The sequence below is a fragment of the Arvicanthis niloticus genome, chromosome 9, assembly GCF_011762505.2.
Source record: "Arvicanthis niloticus isolate mArvNil1 chromosome 9, mArvNil1.pat.X, whole genome shotgun sequence".
NCBI lineage: Eukaryota > Metazoa > Chordata > Mammalia > Rodentia > Muridae > Arvicanthis > Arvicanthis niloticus.
In genome coordinates this window covers 83,230,429-83,250,141 of record NC_047666.1, presented here as the reverse complement: position 1 = coordinate 83,250,141, position 19,713 = coordinate 83,230,429, and the positions used below count along the sequence as shown (strand labels likewise).

The 19,713-nt window shown below is 46.3% G+C and overlaps 1 protein-coding gene across 1 annotated transcript in view; it reads left to right on the top strand.

Moving 5' to 3' along the window:
- Itpr2 (inositol 1,4,5-trisphosphate receptor type 2) overlaps positions 1–19,713 on the top strand; it is a 381,718-nt gene that overhangs the window by 91,697 nt on the left and 270,308 nt on the right. Inside the window, exons 10-13 of the mRNA XM_034511341.2 lie at positions 6,774–6,818; positions 14,126–14,277; positions 18,395–18,494; positions 18,858–19,018. Of these exons, the coding sequence (XP_034367232.1) occupies positions 6,774–6,818; positions 14,126–14,277; positions 18,395–18,494; positions 18,858–19,018 (458 nt within the window). The remainder of the gene's footprint in view (positions 1–6,773; positions 6,819–14,125; positions 14,278–18,394; positions 18,495–18,857; positions 19,019–19,713) is intronic.

The window sequence follows — 19,713 nt, the reverse complement described above, 5'->3', positions numbered from 1 at the left end:
GCAATGTTTAAATTATCAACATGTATCCTGTAACATATATCAACATTTAGCACGTGCTAATACCAGTGAGTTAAAAAATGGCAGCTTTAAACTTAGAATGGAAAAGAGAAAGAAACCCTACAGCCTTACTTATGAGCGTAGCTCCTAAACACAATCCTTTAAATTAGTATTTAGCTACAAAGTTAAGTTATTCAGAAGAACGCGATGAGCTTGTGGTTGTTGTAGAATCAGAGGGCCACAGTCCAAGGTAAGCAGAGCACTGTTGTAATATTTTAAAACGGCGGCATTCAATCTGGCTTGTTCTTAATCAGCCGCCATGTTCCCGATGAGCCTAGGCCTGCAGCCACGAGAGGTGGCGCACTGCTCAGCTCAGGCTGTCTGCTCAGGCGACCTGCGACACCTGCCCTGCCACCCATGAGACACCAGCGTGGGAGATGGCTCTGCCAATCTTCACGATGTCTCCACAAGGCTGGGCTGAGCCTAGACCATCCCGCCATCCATGCGGTACCCAGTAGGAATTAGACTCTAAAGCTTAATGATTAATCAAAGGCTTTATAAGTTTGGTAATGCTCAATAAATAAACAGATGCCCACACAATCAGAAGTTGTGTGGCAATACCAATACCAAACCTAGATATAGCAACTACCTTTGACTGCTAGAGACATGTGCACATCTGCCTCCATGTTCCCCTCTCTCTGTCTCTCTCTCTCTCTGTCTCTCTCTCTGTCTCTCTCTCTCTGTCTCTCTCTCTCTGTCTCTCTCTGTCTCTCTCTGTCTCTCTCTCTCTCTCTCTGTCTCTCTCTCTCTCTCTCCCTCCCTCTCCTAGCTCCTCCTCTTCCTCTTCTTACTCCTCCCACCTTAGCTCCTCCTACCTTAGCTCCTCCCACTTGTGGGAATTTCCCGCTACAGAGCACTTCCTGTGAGGCTTCTGCAATTGATTATGCAGCCAACACGCATGGCTGCAAACTACTGAAGAACTTTTCTAAAATATTATGGTGAATGTAGAAAACACCAAGGCTTAGGACAGCAACGGAGGATACAGCGTGGGTTTTATTCTGCAAGACCACAGAGTAGCCGAGGTTGAGAAGAGCCCCTTACTCAGCACGAGGAGGCCCGGCCACAGTGTTAAATGATGCCAATGAACAATCCAGAAACGCAGAGGGCCAGAAAACCATGGTTAAAATGTAGAAATAAGCATTTAATTATGAATCAGATAATACAGACATTTGGACTTTATGTGACTACAGACTTGTCACCTGGCTCTCTGTAGTGTCACTTCTGTGGGACACCTTGACTAAGGTGAAGGTGTCAGATGCAGGCTGCACAGTGTGGGCATGCAGAGGCACAGCTGTGCAGATGTTGTGACTTAGAGACCTTAAGTTCAGGACCGTGCCTGTGGGAGAGACAACAACTTCATCTTAGGAACAGCTAACAGCCTTGGAACCCACCCTGTCCTGTGGGAAGGGCAGCACGCAGGTATCTCTGCCTCCCAGGCGCCACCCTGACATTTCCACACTGGAAATCAGTCGCTAAAGCAACAGCTTGGTAATTCTTTCCAAAGCAGGACAAAGTAAAGAATGTAAAATAATTTTATTTGTTAAAGATTTCATATTGCTTTTGGCTTTGCAAGACAGGGCCTCATTTTGTTCTGCTATGTTTCACAGGCTGGCTTTGAACTCATGATACTCCGGTCTCACCTCCCAAGTGCATGCTGCCACATCTGGCTTTCACAGTTCCTTTTAGAGTAGCTTATTTGGGGTCTGGGAAGAGCTCAGTGAATAAGCTGATTGTCATGAAATCATGAGAATCTGAGTTTGACATTCGGAACCTACCTAAGAAGAGCCAGGCATGGGGGCTTGTAATCCTAGCACTGGGTAGATGGGGACAGGCTCCTTGGGCTCTGTGGTCAGCCAGCCCATAAGGAGGGCTCTAAGCCAGTGAAATACACTGTGTCAATTAAATAAAAAAGGTGGATCTCACACACACACACACACACACACACACACACACACACACACACCAGTGAAGAAAATGGGCTAGGCTAGCTTATTTGTTTGTAACTAGGTCAAATTTCCACCAGATGGCACTATACCCTTATTTCCTACAATACTCCTAGGTACAGTTAATTAAAAACTTACCACTAAAGAGCTGGAAGAGGATGGTCTTGGTGTCCCATACTCTTGAGAGTAGGGAGGCAGGAGGTCAGGATCGTCCCCAGCAGCAGCTGTAAAGTGAGTCTGACAACCACATGAGGTATAGGAGACACTTTCTCAAAAAAGGAAATAAACACCAACTAAAACAAAAGACCCAAAGCAAAACAACGAGGAGGGGAGGAGGAGGAGGAGGAGGAGGAGGAGGAGGAGGAGGAGGAGGAGGAGGAGGAGGAGGAGGAGGAGGAGGAGGAGGAGGAGGAGGAGGAAGAAGGAGGAGGAGGAGGAAGAGAGAGAGAGAGAGAGAGAAAGAGAGAGAACAGCTAGTGGGAAATGGCTCAGCGGGGAGATTGCTTAAGCAGATGAAGCGGGTCCCTGAGACCAGCAGTGCAGTTGATGCTCCTCGCTCATGTTGCCAAAGGGTCTGGTGCCCTCTTCTGGTCTCCACAAGTACTGCACCTGCATGCAGAAACACATCCGTGTCCCCAACTCCTGCTCCAAAGAAAAGAAAGCAAGACGATGAGGGTGTATTGTGGGCTTCTATGATTTCAGTCTGTTTCCTTCTGCTGTGTGAATGGAAGGCTGCTGGCATCCTGCATCTGACTCGGGACCACTAGCGTGACTCTTGTGCCGACCTGACTTTCTCTTCTGCACATTGCACTTTGTTTGACAGTGTTCTGATGAAGGAAGGCCACCTTTCGACATTGCCAGTAACCACTACATTCTCACTGCTCTGCGGACCCCGATTTTGGTCTTGGCTATTTCACCATCTTATAAATGTAGTAAATATTCTTAAAACTTTGGTCATTTCCCCACAGTGATGCCCCCTGCCCCTCCCCCACCCCGTTATAGGCATTAATACTTGAGAATCAAAAAACTTATCTTTCCACAGCAGTTTCTATACTTAGATGCTGTCAAATGTAAACATATAAGACTGATTTTTATATCATTCATTTAACAGACTGGCTTGTGTGGCCTGACCTTCCCTTTAGCTTAAAAGCATCCGAGGTCCAGGGCGATCTGCCTTTCAACATAAGAGTCTATCTGTGGAGTCTTTCTGTTTTGGCTCACACCTTTCTGCTTCCTGGAGGCAGGAGAGCAGAGGCTGCAGTCTCTCGGGGTGTAGCTTCCATCCCTCAGACCTGCGCTCTCTCACTCTGACATCACATGACTCCGGGACATTCCCCATCAGTAGCTGCTTAGCTGTGAAGAATTAAGGATTAAGAGCATTCCTCAGAAGCGGAATTGTGAAGTTAAATGAACTCTTAAAAATAGTTTTTAAAACAACATCACACAAGAGACTCTGCAAACGAGTCCTGCTTCTCTTACCTGTGGTGACCCCTCTCCCTTATCTGCCGGTTAAAATTCAACCCATCCTTCAATGGTTACCTTGAACACCGGGAATAATTCTATTTTTTAATTTTATGCATGTGAATATACGGTTCTGTATGTATGTCACTGTTCTCAGAGATGCTAGAAGAGGGCACTAGATCCCATGACAGATGGTCAGGAGCTCCCATGTGGTTGCTGGGAATTGAACTCAGGACCTCTGGTAGAGCAGTCAGTCCTCTTAACCACTGAGCCACCTCTCCAGCCCCTGGGAATAGTTCTTGAATAAATTAGCCCATCCCAGATCATTCCACCCTTTCTTTGTCCTATAATGATATTTATAAATTATTCATTTCTTCCTCCTAGCTCTGGTCAAATTCTCTGCTTTGTGGTATAGCTGACTGTATTTATGTCTTATTTTCCTTACAGGGTTGGTGGCCAGAGTTAGGAGTCTAAATACCATAGGCCACAACCTTTTCTCCTTAAAGTTGCTCTGTTAGTGTTTATTGCAAGAGATCTCTCTCTCTCCACCAAGCCAGATTTATCAATCAGTTTTTTAGCATAATGGAATATTTTCTTTAAGGTCCTAAAATATTCGGGAATTGCCCTAAGACACCTTTTTCTTCCTTCTTTGGCAATCTTCTTTATTTGCACACCATTCACTAATTACTCTGTTAACTACAGCTGTTACTATATCTGGGGAGGGGATAAAGTAGTAGAATTTGAGGTGTGCATATTTTATCGTTAACAGTTAATGTCTGTGAACGCATGTGGCTGCAAGGTTATTTGGAAGTTTTTCTTCCTCTCCAGTAATAACTTTTCTTATAGCCGTGGCACAATGCTACCAACAGCAATGGGAGAGGAAGTGGTTTATTTTGCTCACAGCTGCAGGCTATGGGCCATCTTGGTGTGGAAGGCAAGGTGGCAGAACTCTGAGGCAGTTGCCTCGAGGAGCAGAGCCAGGCGAATGCTGGTGCCTTTCTCACTTTGTCTTATTTGGTCTGAGGCTCTTCAGTCTGTGGGATGTAGTCACTCCATTCAGAACCGTCTTCTCTCCTCAGTAAACCTCTCTGCTAACGCCCTCACAGACTGCCCCAGAGGTGTGTCTCCTAGGTGATTGTAAACCCAGCCAGGCCCACAGTGAAGGCCCACATCATGGTTTTTCCTCCTTTTTAAACATTATTAGTTTGTGCTTTGCTGACTGACAGAGATGACTGGCAAGCAACCAAAGTCAGGGATGTGTGACCCTCAACCATGATGGCCAGACCTATGGCCATCAGGGGTCTCCATAGGATTGGGGCTCAGTCGCACATGTCTACAGATCTGGGGCTCAGTCATAGGCTTCACAGACTGGGGTCTCAGTATTTTGTAGATAAGGACTCCAGATTCAAGGACACCGGAGTCACTGGGTGACTTTTCCCAAGGTCCAAAGCTTTAAAAGGCCTTACAGAACTGGGTGACCTTGAAAGGGTGGAGTTTGGAAACTGAATTTTATAGTGTGTCGTGGTCTATGGTAGGATACGAGCTGTACCTCAAAGGGCAGCTTTGTTTTGTGTTGGACATAGTTGGGCCGATTCCCGTTTCTGTGTACATCCTGCTTACATGAGTCATGGTTCTGAGCTTGGGTTTACTATTATCTGGAACTAAGTATCCTAATTCAGCCTGAATGCAAATGTAACCCTTAGCTACAGCTCTAGATACAGTTTGCCTAACTTGGTACTGGTTACATTTCTGTTACTAGATAAGATACTCCAAGGACAGCAATTTAAGGAAGGAAGGGGTTATTCTGTTCCCGGCCACATTCCATCATGGCAAGAACTTCACAGTGGCAGGAGCTTGCCGTGGCTGGCCACATGGCATCCGCAGTCAAAACAGCTCGATTCTTAGCTTTAGGTGGTCAAGGATCAAGCCCTAGGAATGGTGGTGTCTCATACTTTAATAGGCTCTTCTCCCCTCAATTAACGTAAGCCACACTGGTGAGGTCAGAGGCTAAACTAACCAGGGTAATTCCTCACAGGTGTGCCCAAAGACCTGCGAATCCAAATTCTGCCAAGTTGAGGATCACTACTGACCCCACAGATTTTATATATAGATATACAAATATATTTATTTAATATATTTAAATAGATAAATAAATATAAATATATATCTGTGATGGGATATATGTATAGTATATAACGAATATACATAATCATAATATAAAGAATAAAAAAAACAAACACAAGCATAATACCAAAGTCCATGTGACCATGTGTGACAGCACAGATGACGCCACAGATGAAAGCTCCTCCCTCCCTCAGCCTGGCTCTCTTCCACCATCTTTAGATAAAATCTGAGTGAAGCCACAGGGTGGGATATGGTTTTGTTCTGTATTTTTGTTTCTTTAGTACCGTACTTCAGTTGTCTTTCTAAATCCTCAGTTGCAGGGCAGCTGTCTGTTTGTCATGAGGTCCTGTTGACTCTTCTTCATAGCAGAGTGCTGCCATTCATTCATTCATTCATTCATGTCATTCATTCTCATGAAGTGTCATTCCGGTGGGCACGCCACCCGTGGCTCCGTTTCCTCTCCCCATGTGAGAGCATTTCTTAGAAAGCCCCCTGCCTCCATCTGCGCCTCTGCCTTGTGCCCTGTTACATTCTGAGCTTCGAATCATCTCTGATCATAAGTCTATTGGCCAGGAAAGATCTCTGTGTGGCCAACCATACTATGTCTGAGACAGAGAGACTGTTCCTGTCAGCTTTTGTTTGGCAGATTCTTTGGGTCTGGGTTCCAGGTCAGTAGTGGGGCCACTGGAGGAATCTTCTTTGTGTGTGTGGTATTTAAGCATGTTCATAAGTGTGTGTGTGTGTGTGTGTGTGTGTGAGAGAGAGAGAGAGAGAGAGAGAGAGAGAGAGAGAGACAGACACAGACACAGACACAGACACAGACACAGACACAGACACAGACACAGAGAGAGGAGGGGTAGGTGGATGTGGAAAGAGAGGGAGAGGGAGGGGGAGGGGGAGAGGGAGAGGGAGAGGGAGAGGGAGAGGGAGAGGGAGGGAGAGGGAGAGGGAGAGGGAGAGGGAGAGGGAGAGAGATTGATCAAGCACATGCAAGGTGCATGCTGGGATTGATCTCAGGTCATCCAGCTTTTAGCGATTACCTTCATCCACTGAGCCATTTTACCAGCCCAAGCTCAGCACATTTTTGGTTGTGAGCCTAGCCTTTAACAGCTAGCCATCTCTCCAGCCTGGCTCAGCACATTCTTACTGGCACTTTTAATTTAAAACTAATTTTGCTTTGTTTTTCAGCTTAATCCTGACTATCGAGATGCTCAAAATGAAGGAAAGAATGCGGTAAGTAGACTTTCTGTCAGTATGTCCCAAATGTTTCCCTTCCTATTTTATATGAATAAACCAACTAGGGCCCCAAGACAGAAACCTCTCAATAGAAAGAAAGGTCAGAGAAGCATGTGGACACAGATGCTATTCCACTCCCTGACAGGAGGAGGCGCTAAGGGACAGTCTTGTCTCTTGAAGACTGGTTATTGCAAGGCATTGAGGCTTCTGGGAAATAGGCTATGGTGTGTCTGGGTTCAGTTTCTGGAAGTACTATCTAAAAGAGGGGGGCAGTGAAATGGTTCTTGGGTGTTTACCACTCAGTCGGAGGGTCTGAACTCTGTCCCTAAGACACATATGGTAAAGGAGAAAACCAACTTCACAAAAGGGTCCTCTGACTTTTACATGTGTGTTGTGTCGTCTGCCCCCCTACATCCATGCACATGCACACATGAAAATTAAATGTAATAAGATGTTATAAAGAGGGCTGGAGGTGTAGCTCATGATACAGGGTTTACATGTGAGGCTGTAGGTTCAGTCCTTAGTACTGGGGAAAAAGTTGCTTCTCCTAGGAAGGCATCCATCAAACCTCCCCACTGTGTGGCTAAATTACAGCCCTGCTCTGCTTCCTGCGTGGATGGTGGCCATGCAGCTGGGTGCGTGGGCAGAGCAGAGTGGGCAGACATAGACAACGTAACTTCACGGAGCGGATAGGAAACAGGGTTCTGTGCTAAGTAGTAGACTCAGGGTGACGTCCGTTCTCTCTAATCAAGTCTTGTTGGGCTGGGCTGCTGTCCTTCTTCACCTCCACTGAAGCTGAGAAGAACACTCCTACATCTGAGAGCCTGTCCCCAGCCTCACTGCAATCACACACAGGCCGGTGCATTCTGGACTGTGCCAGTCTCCTTCGAGAGACAGCCAGCCGCAGAGGTTTGGTTTAACGAGCTTCCCTCCAGAGCCTCAAGTTTGAGTGTAAAGAAAACTGAGGCCGTGAAGGTGTGGTGCACACAGTGTGGCTTCTTGTTCCATAGTGTGCTTGCCACATTGCAGTAATTACACTTCTGTCTGAAGAGAAAAGGATAGGGGCTGTTCGAGTCAGGCTGCAGCCGGTGACGGGGAAGATCAATTTCCCAAAACAGAACGCCGGCTTCTCTCACGCCGAGTTCCAGTAACACTGATGTCGAGGGTGCTGATTTTCCCCTTAATTTTCCCCGTGTTGGTGACTTAATGACCTGCTAATATTTTTTTCCTGTAATTCAGAAACCTTTATCAAAACATCCCCTTCCATTTTTTGAAGCCTCAGAGGTTAATGCAGGGTGTTTCAGAAGGGAGGTGGTGTGTGTCGGGGCTCCCATTAAGACCAAATTGCTGTGTACACTTTACAAAGGGGTCCATTATTTCCAATCTTACAAATGCACATCCCCGTGCACCCGGTAAACACTGGCACCGTGTCAAGCCCAGCTGGGAACCTGATGGTCATTATTTCTTCTTGAAGGTCCACATCTTTTTCAGACGGCTCTGCAGAGGGGATTTTTTTTTTCATTCTCTGTAATGCTATTCATATTAGCAAACACTGCCATATTTATGTGGCATGGGATCTGATTATTTTGAAGATGGTTCTGTTTCTGAGTCTGAAGTGTTGACACTGTGGACCAGATAATTCTTTGTGGTGGTGGTAAGGGGTCCTCTGTATGAGCAGTGGGGTGTCCTTTGTGTAAGTTGTAGGTAGTGTTCCTTCCATTGTAGTGGGGCACCCTCTGGATGGCAGAGAGATGGCAGCATGCTGATCTCATCTTTCTGGGTGTTAGCAGCTTCACCCCAGCCCAGCCTTCAGCTGCGACAACCAAAAACACATCCAGGAATTGTTAGATGTCCTCTGAGTGTCAAAATCCTCCTGTGTGGCCAACCTCAGGCCTGTGTGTGTTTGTATACATGGGAATGTTCTAGAAAAAGGAGACTGTTGAACAAGCACTTTCAAATTCTGATCCGTAGAATTTGGAGATGGGGGTTTAGGTGCTGTCAGATCTTCACATTGCCATGGGTTTCTCTCCAGGCTCACTGGCAGTAAGGTGTGCAGACTTAGAAAGCAGAGAGGGTCTGTCAGGAAGCTCTGGGGAGGAGGAGGCTTACAGAGACAGAGAAAGTCCTTGCAGCTTCCCTAGGCATCCTGGGATGTGTGGCTTCCCAAGCAGAGAGGAGCTTGGTCTGAGGAGAGAGGGGAGAGCTGTACCAGAGATGTAGCAGTCTCCTGCAGCCTGTACCTCAGCTCCAAAAGCCAGACAGGGCTTCTCCCAGCACATCTCAGGCTCCAACAGTACAGGCAATGTGATGTTTGCTCTAAAGTCAGTGACTCACCATGAGTCAACACAAAGGTATTCTGGGGTGCCCTGAAGTAACCTCCCCAGGAGTGGGGGCTGAAGCAGGAGCAGAACCATCAGCTCCCTAGTGGCTTTGCATAAGGGCAGGTGCCTCCCTGCATAGCCCTGGAGATCTGTACTTTTTCTTCCCAGTTTTAAAAAAATGCCATCTGGGGCTGGAAGACAGCTTAGTCAGTCAAGTGCTTGTTTTGCAAGCGTGAGGACTGGAGTTCAACCTCAGCACCACTTAAAAATAGCTGGCTATGGTGGTGCTGCCTGTCACCCCAGCACTGGGGGGAGACAGGCAGGTCCTTGGGGATCACTGAGCAGCCAGGCTAGCCTACTTTTCAAGATCTAACTCCTAGTGAGCGACTTTGTCTCAAAAAATGAGGTTCAAGATTGACCTCTGGTACACACACACACTCACACACACATTCACACACACACACACACAAATAAACACATATATACATACACATACACACAGTATCATACACACTCACACACACATACACACACACAAATATATATATATATATACACATACATATACACACCCTGCACCTATATGTGAGAACTTTCACATACACTCCTACTCAGACACATTCATATACCCACATACTCATACACACATATACACTCACCTACACCCATACACACACACTCACATACACACATATACACATACATATATTTATAGACACACACACTCATACACACACACATTCACACACACTCACATATACACATACATACATATACTCACACACACTCATACACATATGTACACCCTGCACCTACATGGGAGGACATGCACACACATTCATATTCACACACATTCACATACCCACACATACATACACATACAATAATTACCTATACCCATACACATACACTCACAAAGACACACATACACATATTCATACACACACACACACACACACACAGAGTCACATACACACTCACATACACACACCCCTGCACCCACACATAGGAACATGCACACACACTCCCATGTACACATGCACACCACACATACACAGACTTATCTGAAACATGCCTGTTTGGTAAGCAACCAGCATGAACCCAGCAGCGTTCTGAGACCCTAGCTCCTAAGCTGGGCGTACATTAGGTGCCTGTTTAAGCTCCCTTGGTTCTTCCATTTTTATGACAATAGGCAGACTGTGACACTTTCAAAATTCTCTGCAGGGAGTTATATTTTCTCTGTCCCCCTTTTTTCCCCTTAAAAATCGAGGGTCTTATAAGCAGAATCCACAAAACTCATGAGTTTAGACAGAATCTTCTTTATGCTGTAAAGATGCAGGATTGCTTTTCTTATTTATCAAAGCCACACCCATTACTATGTGTATAACTAAAGTTTTCTGGCGACTCTGGCAGCCTTGACAGGCTGGGCATGAGATCCTGACACACCGATTAGAGAGAGGACTGAGAGGGAAGAGAAGAGGGAGGGGACTTTTCACTGTGTCCCCAGTGGGAAGAGGAGCGTGTGAAAGAGGCCAGTGAGCTCAGCTGTCTTTGGGTCCTGACAGGAGCTTTGTGTCTAAACAGAGGAAGACTGGGTCGTAACTATGCAGCCCCGGTCTGGCTCAGTCTGGTTACCTCTCTCTCAGTCCAGGTTCCACAGGAGGTCTGAAGAAGTCACTGTTAAGTGCACCAGTCGGTTCCCACAGAGGGAACACTCAGAGACTCGCTTCTGCTGAGGGTGCGGCTGAATGCCCTCATTGGTCCTGACCTCCCTGGGGGACTGTGTGTCCTTTGTGGGTTTCTTCCAAATTCAAGATGGCTGCAGGCTTAGGACAATGATGTCTCTGTGCCTTTAGTCTCTGAGGGCATCGAGATAGGTGAGGAATACAGACACTCTTTGAGTGTGCAGTGCCTACGTGCAGGGCCAAGCAGGCTTCTGAGCTGAAGTGAAGGAGACAGACATGCAAGGTGTGCAGAGAGGCCAGGCTGAGAGGTCAGGCTTCCATCCTGCCTCTCTCCAGCCTGTGGCTCAAGGGTGGAATCTGCTTAGAAAAACAGTTTCCAGGTGTCTGGTACACTCATAGCAGATTATTCATATTTAATTGCTTAAAAATTCCAAGGAGCAGTCTTGATGTTTACTTCCAAACTGTTTATGAAGTAGAATTTGTTAAATAAGCTAGCCAGAGTGTGGGAGAGTCAAAGCAGGAAGGTTCCGACGAGACTCTTGTAAAGTCATGTAGGCAGGTTGGATGCGCTCCTCCACACACAGTTGTGAAATGACTCATGTACAGAAATTTTCTATGTATTACAACTATTTTGCAAGGGCCAATGGGAAGGATGGAAAAGCAGAATGATCCATTCCATGTGTTCTGTGTAGTTACAATAAAGCCACAAGTCTCCAATACTATTAATGATTTGCATTGGTGTGTTTTAATTAACCCTAATTAGCAAGTTTTTTACATACAGATTTTGAAAAGAATCATTGCAGTGTAAGTGTCAAAATACAGGGAGGGTCCTGGCCACTCTGGTTGGGCCTCAGAGGCAGACATTACCAAGAAGAACAGTAGAGGAATCTACATCTGACATCTTCTTGTCATTCTAGAAAATCATCCGTTATCGTTTCAAAAGTGGGGTGAAGAGCGGGTTGAACCCTACTATGTACTCACAGAGGACTGAGGTACAGGTCACACTGTCAAGACTGTAGATGTAAATAGCTCTCAATAGCTCCGTTTAGTGCATTTTCACCCAAAGAGTACGCACATCAAAAGCTGGTTATACCACGTGGAGGCAGGGCTCAGTAAGCAAGTTATACAATGTATTTCTTTTAGTGATACAGTATTTTCCCAAGAACACTGCAACTTCTTTTGTCCTCTACACAAGACTGTTGCAATCTTGCTCTGTCTGCTGAAGTTATGAAGCAGTCTTCTCTCTTCAAAATGTGATTCAGTGTAACTGAGAAGAGCTCATGTCCCTGAGATCAGTTGTAGTTTGATTACAGCCTCTCCTGTCTACGTAAGCCACTTATGTCCTGCTGACCTCTGAACGTGTTGCCTGTGTTGGAAACTTAATCATCAGTGTTGCAGTGGGGTTGGGCTTCCTAGGAGGACGTGGGCATGAAGAGTCAGTGACGGAGAGACGTCACTGCTGGATTCCTTGGGCTAGTGGGTTAGTGTGTCTTGTTGCAGAACCAGGCTCACCGGGGCTTGGTGGCTCTGGCTGCCATGGGCGGTAGTCTCCATGTTATGGTGCAGCACTAAGGCACTCAACAGCTCACACCTTCGTGTGCTTAGCCCCCCTGCTTTCAGAATCAAGATCTAAGAAATTACCCAGCCTGTGGGGCTTGGTTGCAAGAGCAGCAAGTGGACAGAGATATTGTTGGTTCTCACTGCCTGGGTGTCCAGGAAGATCATTTAGGAACTGGCTCTTCAGCTCTGTGCTCTTACATTCTTGGTCACCTCCTCCAAAGGAAGGAACATATCTGTGATTCTCTTGGCAACAATAGACTTGCAGACTCCCAAGTTCTATTAATAGCTTGTGGTCGCTGTAAATGCGCCAGCCTGAGTGTGCTCAATTCTCTGAAAGTTTTCGTGTCCCCAAGGATGTAACTGAAAACAAACTTCCTATCCCTGTCCCCCTTTCTCCAAGACAGGGTTTCTCTGTGTATCTCTGCTGTCCTGGAATTCATTCTGGAGGTGAGGCCACCAGGCTGGTCTCAAACTCACAGAGATCTCCCTGCCTCTGCCTCTTCAAGTGTTGGGACCCCCCTCTGACTTAGTCTCTTTCTGCCACCTTCTTCACTGTAATCAGTGCTGTCTTTAACATCAGAGGTCATGGCAGCCTCTGTCTTTGAGAAGGAACTCCAGCTGGGAGTGGCTACTCATGTTCTTAATTCCAGCATTTGGCAGGTTGAAGCAGGAGGGTTTCTGTGAGTCTGAGGCCAGCCTGGGCTACTTAGGGAGACCCTGTCTAAAAAGAAGGAAGGAGAAAGGGAGGAAAGGTTTGCAGTTACACATGGTCTTCCATTGGTTCTCTACAGGAAGGTCATCTGTTCCCTCCACCCCCAACCCCTGACCACTGACCTCTGACCTCTGACCCCTGACCCCTGACCCCCGACCCCAGCCTTCCTGCCTCTGTTACTGGCAGTCAGTGCTGTGTTTCATAGTCTGGAGCCTCCACAGAAAGCTGCTGCTCTGCCATTCACAGTTGACTGAAACTGGATGTTCTTTTTGTGGGCCAGTGAATCTACATCCTTTAACTTACTCCCTCCTTTCCTTCCTCTCTTTCTATTGTCTGTCTGTCTGTCTACATGAATGTCTTTTTGACTAGTACTTCAGCCAGCCTGGAATATAGGTCTCTTTGTGAGGTGGAGGATTGCATTTGCACACTTGAACATGACCCTGTGTCTTTCCCACACCGTCGTGCCCACAGGAAGAATCCTTGGGCTGCGTGTTGTCACGATACTTTACACCCCACCCACAGGATACAAGGGTTCCCTTTCTCTGCACCTTTGGCTGTTTATCTCTGGACCTTGGTCATCATGTCCCTAGCAGGTGGGAGGCTGTCTGCTATGCTGCGGTTTTGATTTACGTTTCCCCCGTAACTAGTGGGGTTGAGCGAAATTTTTTTCGTTCATTGGTCATCTGTATGTCTTCTTGCGTCTGTGGCATTTAGAGAATTCTGGTGACTGACTTAAATGTGGAGGGTCAAATCGTTATGTTGTAACAGGTATACAGCCACCAGAGAAGGAACTGTAACCATTGTGCATGCTCAGATTAGACCACCTCTCCTGGGAACACGGGCTGTATGACCTCCTATAATCCTTACAAAGGCTGTGAGCCCTGCTCTTCTGAAGGGTGATTCAGAACAGACACTCCCATAACCCAGTGAAGGAATGATGGGCAAGCTCACACTGAATGTCCCGGTTAGCTGGGGCAGTTAATTCTAAATCTGAAGATGCTGAATAACCTTGAACCTCTTCCACAGAGAGACGGGGAGCTTCCAACGTCAAAGAAAAAGCGCCAGTCAGGGGAGAAGATCATGTACACCTTGGTCTCAGTCCCACATGGAAATGACATCGCATCCCTTTTTGAACTTGATGCCACAACTTTGCAGAGAGCTGACTGCCTGGTGCCGAGGTAAAAAGAAAAATGAATACAAAATAAGAAATCAATGAGTGAAAAGTTAGGCCGAACAAACATTTCTTTGAATAGTTTCCCCAACAGGTAGGGAATGAAAAGTGTAATATTGATACAAGTTTTACAGTAGAAGAGACCGTAAGTGAAGGAAGTGCTCACAAACATTCTGACTCTCTCAGGTGAACACGCTGGCGTGGCTTATTTTATTCATATAAATAATTAAAACGTACAGGACCAAAGGAATTCTGAAAATTTTATTAGAATCATTTATTCACCTGAGTGGCTTTCGGTCACAGCAATGAGAAGTAATCTAATAGTATTTTAAGTCTAAATTTTATTTCCTTCAGTGTCAGATTCCCACTTGGCTCATTTACTTGTTCATTTTGTTAGTGGCCCAGCTAAGTATCTGTTGGGTGTCAGTTATAAGGCAGGCCCGGCCCTGGGTGTCGAAAGGAGAAACAGGGTCACTGGACCAATAAACATGTGAACTGAGGTTGATGTAGAACTTGTGGGTCACAACCAGGGTCCTAAGCCAGATCTGGTCCCCTGTGTTCATTATGCCAATTAAACAAGCCAAATCAGAAGTGAAAAAGCAGAAAGGGAGATTCAGTGTAGCCACACTGGGAACCTCTCCTCAGAGCGTCATCTCCATGGGGCCTGTAAAAAGATAATGACTTGGGTTAGACCAGAGGGTGTAGAAAATGGCCTCTCCAAGGAAAGACTGGGTGGACTGAGTGGTTCCCATCGGAGATGAACATTCTAGGCAGCAGAAGTAGGAGGTGGAATCAGCTTGAAAAAAATTCTAGGTGGCTTCTGGCTCGCAATGAGGTCAGTGCAGTGGGACGTAAGTGAGAGAGAGGGGCATGTAACAAGCCAGCCAGGGTTCCACAGAGAGAGGTTATTGGGTTCTTCAGCATGAATGTGAATATTTTTGTTAAACTTTTATCATTTCCTAGACACACTGAGTCTTGCCCGTGTTGTTAGGCCAGCTGGGGTGGTTCTAATTAGGCTGTGATGAGCCAGTTGGGCCTGGCTGATGGTGGTGGTTAACTGGGGGAACCACACAGAAATGCAGACACGCTTCTTCAGTGTTGTGCAGGTTCCATGATTGCCTTGTTTGTGAGGGGAGCTGCTGACCAGTGACCTGGTGTGAGCCCGTCTCTCCTGCCCACTTGCTCACCAATGTAGCCTGTGAAGAGATGCCCTCTGCTGCTTTGGCCAAACATCTGCTTTCTTGTATGGGGATCTTGATCATGACTCTGACTTAATTCATTTTAGATCTAAGTCAGCGAAAATGGGGTCCATCTGTCTTGAATTCACTGTAGGCGAATTTGTTTAAGGAAATGGAGAGAACACACGGTCAGGTGCATAGACCCACCAAAAGGTTATGAAGTCTCGCTGTGCCTGAGTGTTAGCTACTGCTGTCCAGACTGGCTGACGTTCTTTCCTGTGTTGAGGAGGATTTGTGTTAATTATGGATTCAGCTGTCATTCACTGTGTTACAGATAACGAAACTCTTAACACTAACCCCTCTTACATCCTCATCTGAAATCCTTAAATGCTTTGTGTCTGCCAAGACTCATGTCAAGTTCTTCATAACTATTATCTGGCTTCATCGTGGGTAACTCTCAGAGGTCAGAGGTCAGAAGCTGAGTTAGAGCAGGCCTTCTCAGACTGGCCCGGAAAGATCTGAGGAGTGGGTCTGGGTCGTTCTGAGAGTAGTGAAGTCAGTCTTGGGTGAGATGTGGATACGAAGGGGCACCATGACCAAGGCAGCTTGTAAAAGAAAGCATTTAATTTGGGGATTCATGACTCCAGAGGGTTAAAGTCCATGACCATCATGGTGGGGAGCATGGGAGCAGGCAGGCATGGTGCAGTAGCAGCAGCAGCAGCAGCGGCTGAGAGCTTTCATGTTGGGAGGGATAGGGAGGGGAGGGGATAGGGAGGGGGAGGGGGAGGGGGAGGGGAGGGGTGGGGGACAGGAGGGGAAAGGGGAGGGGGAGAGGGAGAGGAAAAAAGGAAAGGAAAAATGGAGAGGAAGGTGGTAGAGGGGATGTAGAGGGGAGACAGGAAAGGGAGAGGGAGGAGAGGGCAGAGGGGAGAGGGGGGAGGGGAGGAGAGGTACAAGCCAACTGTAATGGGGCAAGATGTTTGGGACCTCGAAGCCAACCCCAATGACATATCTCCTCCAACAAGGCCACAGCTCATTATCTCGCCTGGCAGTTCCACTAACTGAGGACTAAGCATTCAAACATACGAGCCAATGGAAGCCATATATCATTTAAACAACCACACAAGCTGTTTGAAGAAGAGAAACTCACCTGTGTTGAAAAGTGTAAGAACAAAATAGAGGGGCTGGCCATCATGTAGTATGTGATGCATGTGTGGTGGCCTCACTTTCCTTAGGACCCAGGGAAGAGGACAGCCACACTAGGTGGCATCATCCCCTACTTAGAGGATTCTGGACGCTAAAGCAGAGGTGTTTCTGGTTACTTGGACAAGGGTTAGGTGCTTGTCATGGTAGGTATTTGAAACACACTGTATGTTTTATCTGCTTAAATGAACCAGCAAGAACATGATAATAATTGAGTTACCCTGAGGTCAAGTCCTCTATTTTGATGTCAAGTCCTCTGTTTGGTCCTAAAATGTTGTATTTTAGATCCCATGACGGATTATGCATTAGCTTTAGGTTGAACAATACGCAGTAGGTCTTTTCTCTTAATAGGCACTGTGCACTCTTGTTGAAGAAGTTATGGGAATGGAAGATGAGGTAGAGAGAGCACTGTGAAATGAGGTGACGTTCTCTTCGGGTGCCGCTGCTGTGGTGCCCACTCAGATAATTGTTACTCTTGACTCAAGAAATGTTCAAATGTGGAAACATTGCTCACACAGAGTGTGAGTCCTATCGGAGCCTCTGGTTGAAATGCACCTGAAGTCGGCACACAAGCTTGTGTGTGTGTTTGGTAAAGACACCTAATGTATACACGTTGTCGACTCTTCACACCAAATTAACAGTAAACAGACTATATAACTCACACCCCAAGAAGCTTATCTACCACAAGTATTTTCTTTAAATTTTTTTTTTTTTGAGGTCAGAGAGTCAGTAGCTAAGACTTCATAAGAAGAACCTCTCAGTTACAGGAACTGAGTTTAGTTTCTAGCATGGCCACACAGGGTGGCTCGTGGCCACCTGTAACTTCAGCTCCCGAGGATCTGCTGCCCTCTTCTGGCTGCCACAGGCACTGCACTCACAGATATTCACAGATTTAAATGAGATTTACGTTGGTATACACAGTGATGGCATCTTGATGGTGTCTTTCTATTCACACTACCAGGCTTCATTCTTATTCATCTCTATTCCCTGTAACCCTGACAACCATTTTCTTCTCTAGTCGTGTTGTTATTTTACTTAGGAACTGGGGTCAGTGTTTGTACATTAAACACCGAGATTAAAAATAAAACCAGAGAAGTCGGGGAAGCGCCACTAAGCAGGACACAGAAGGATGTGGTTTATGGCATGAGGTCTGGGCTAGAAGTCCAAGCAGCTCACTGTCCCATCTTGGAAATGTACCTGTAGAGCTGTTCAGAACTATTTACTTATTTAGCTGCCATGAATTAGGCCCTCGGCAGCTCTGTGATTCCTGGCTATACACATGTTTTAGTTATTAGCTGTCTGAGAACAGAATAAACTAGTCTTCACTGGCCATGCTCCAAGTGTCTGATTGTGGACCAGTGAGGTCTTAGGATTTGCATTTTTGAAAGGTTTCTGCTGAAGCCGACGACTCAGGAAGTGAAGCTGTGTGCTCCAAAGCAGCCTGAATCTAGTGACTATTTCTTATTCCAGATGGATCCTGAGACAGTTGCTAGTCTAAGACACTTAGTGTCCATATCACAGATGGGTTTGTTGAGTATGTCAATATGCGAAGGGTTTTAATGAACAGTTATTATTGTCTCTTTGTGTGTGGGTCAGAGCACAGCTTTGTGGAGTTGGTCCTTGCCTTCCATATTCATGTGTGTTCTGAAGACTGGACTCAGGTCCCCATTGTTGAGTGGCAAGCACCTCCACCCTCTGAGCCATCTCGCCAGACCTACATGTTTTCATGTCTCTTGCTTTTAGGAACTCCTATGTGCGGTTACGGCACTTGTGCACCAACACGTGGGTAACAAGCACCAGCATCCCCATAGACACAGAGGAAGAGAGGCCAGTCATGTTGAAAGTAAGTGTGGTTGGGGAGACTGAGAGTTCATCAGGTCTCTTGACCCTGGGGTGGGGGTGGGGGCTGCAGCAGGGCTGTGGGTCAGGAGGGAGGGATGCAGATATCAGAAAGATAGAACAAGAAGATTCCAGGTGCATCGTCTCTACTTAGAAGTACTTGAGGCAGAGGGAGGCGTGTGAAAGGACATTCTCCCCGTGCAGGAAGTGGGTGTGGAGAGCCATCTTGTCCATGAGTATCCTTTCCTTGAGGATGCTGTGTTCAGGAGTTAGCATTTCTCTATCTCATCCATCCCCACCCAATACGTCTTGATACTGAGGAGTGTAGTCTCCAGACCATGCAGTTTAGTGCAAACACACGTTGCAGATTGGGACCTGCCAGACCAAGGAAGACAAAGAAGCCTTTGCCATCGTGTGCGTCCCGCTGTCTGAGGTCCGAGACTTGGACTTTGCCAACGATGCCAACAAAGTGCTGGCCACCACGGTGAAGAAGCTGGAGAACGGCAGCATCACTCAGAATGAGAGGAGGTGAGAGTCTTTCAAATGTGACTCTGAGTCATTAATTCTTACGGTAAAGCAAATAACTCTAACTCTAACTCCATAGTAGCAGCCTCACATCTGATGGTGCTTATCAGTGAAGAATTCTTGCCAGCACAGACACCTGATGGCTCACAATGACCTGTAATTCTAGGTCCGAGGGACCTGGCGCACTCTTCTGGCCATCACAGGAACTACACTCACATGCACCTACACATATAAATAAACACAAAAAACAAACCTGAAAGTGTCTGGTGGCATACAGTGACTTTTTTCATTTTATCTTGGCTCGAAAACAGATAGCTTTAATTTCTCTCTTATTCTGAATGCTTTTAGAGATCACATGACAATACTTGAATTGATATTTAGATTTTGAGTTTTCTGGTCAGTTTTATGCACAACACATTTTCATATGCTTCCTCCTGTGCCACTCATCCAGAGAAGCTGGGTTCTTGATTTCTAACTTACTTATTTGTAAATGTGTGAGAAAAGAAAGATTGTGACTGTAGAAATCAGTATGTCTCTACTTTGCATCAGGTATGTTAGGCACAGTAATTCTAAAAACCCAAGCCTTCAGGTAATCTTTCGATAGCTAGTCCCATGTTGCTCAAAGGAAATGGAGGTTAAACTCTACTGGGGAAAAAAATCTCATAAATAGTGAGTGGGGGATCTAGTCACATGACTGA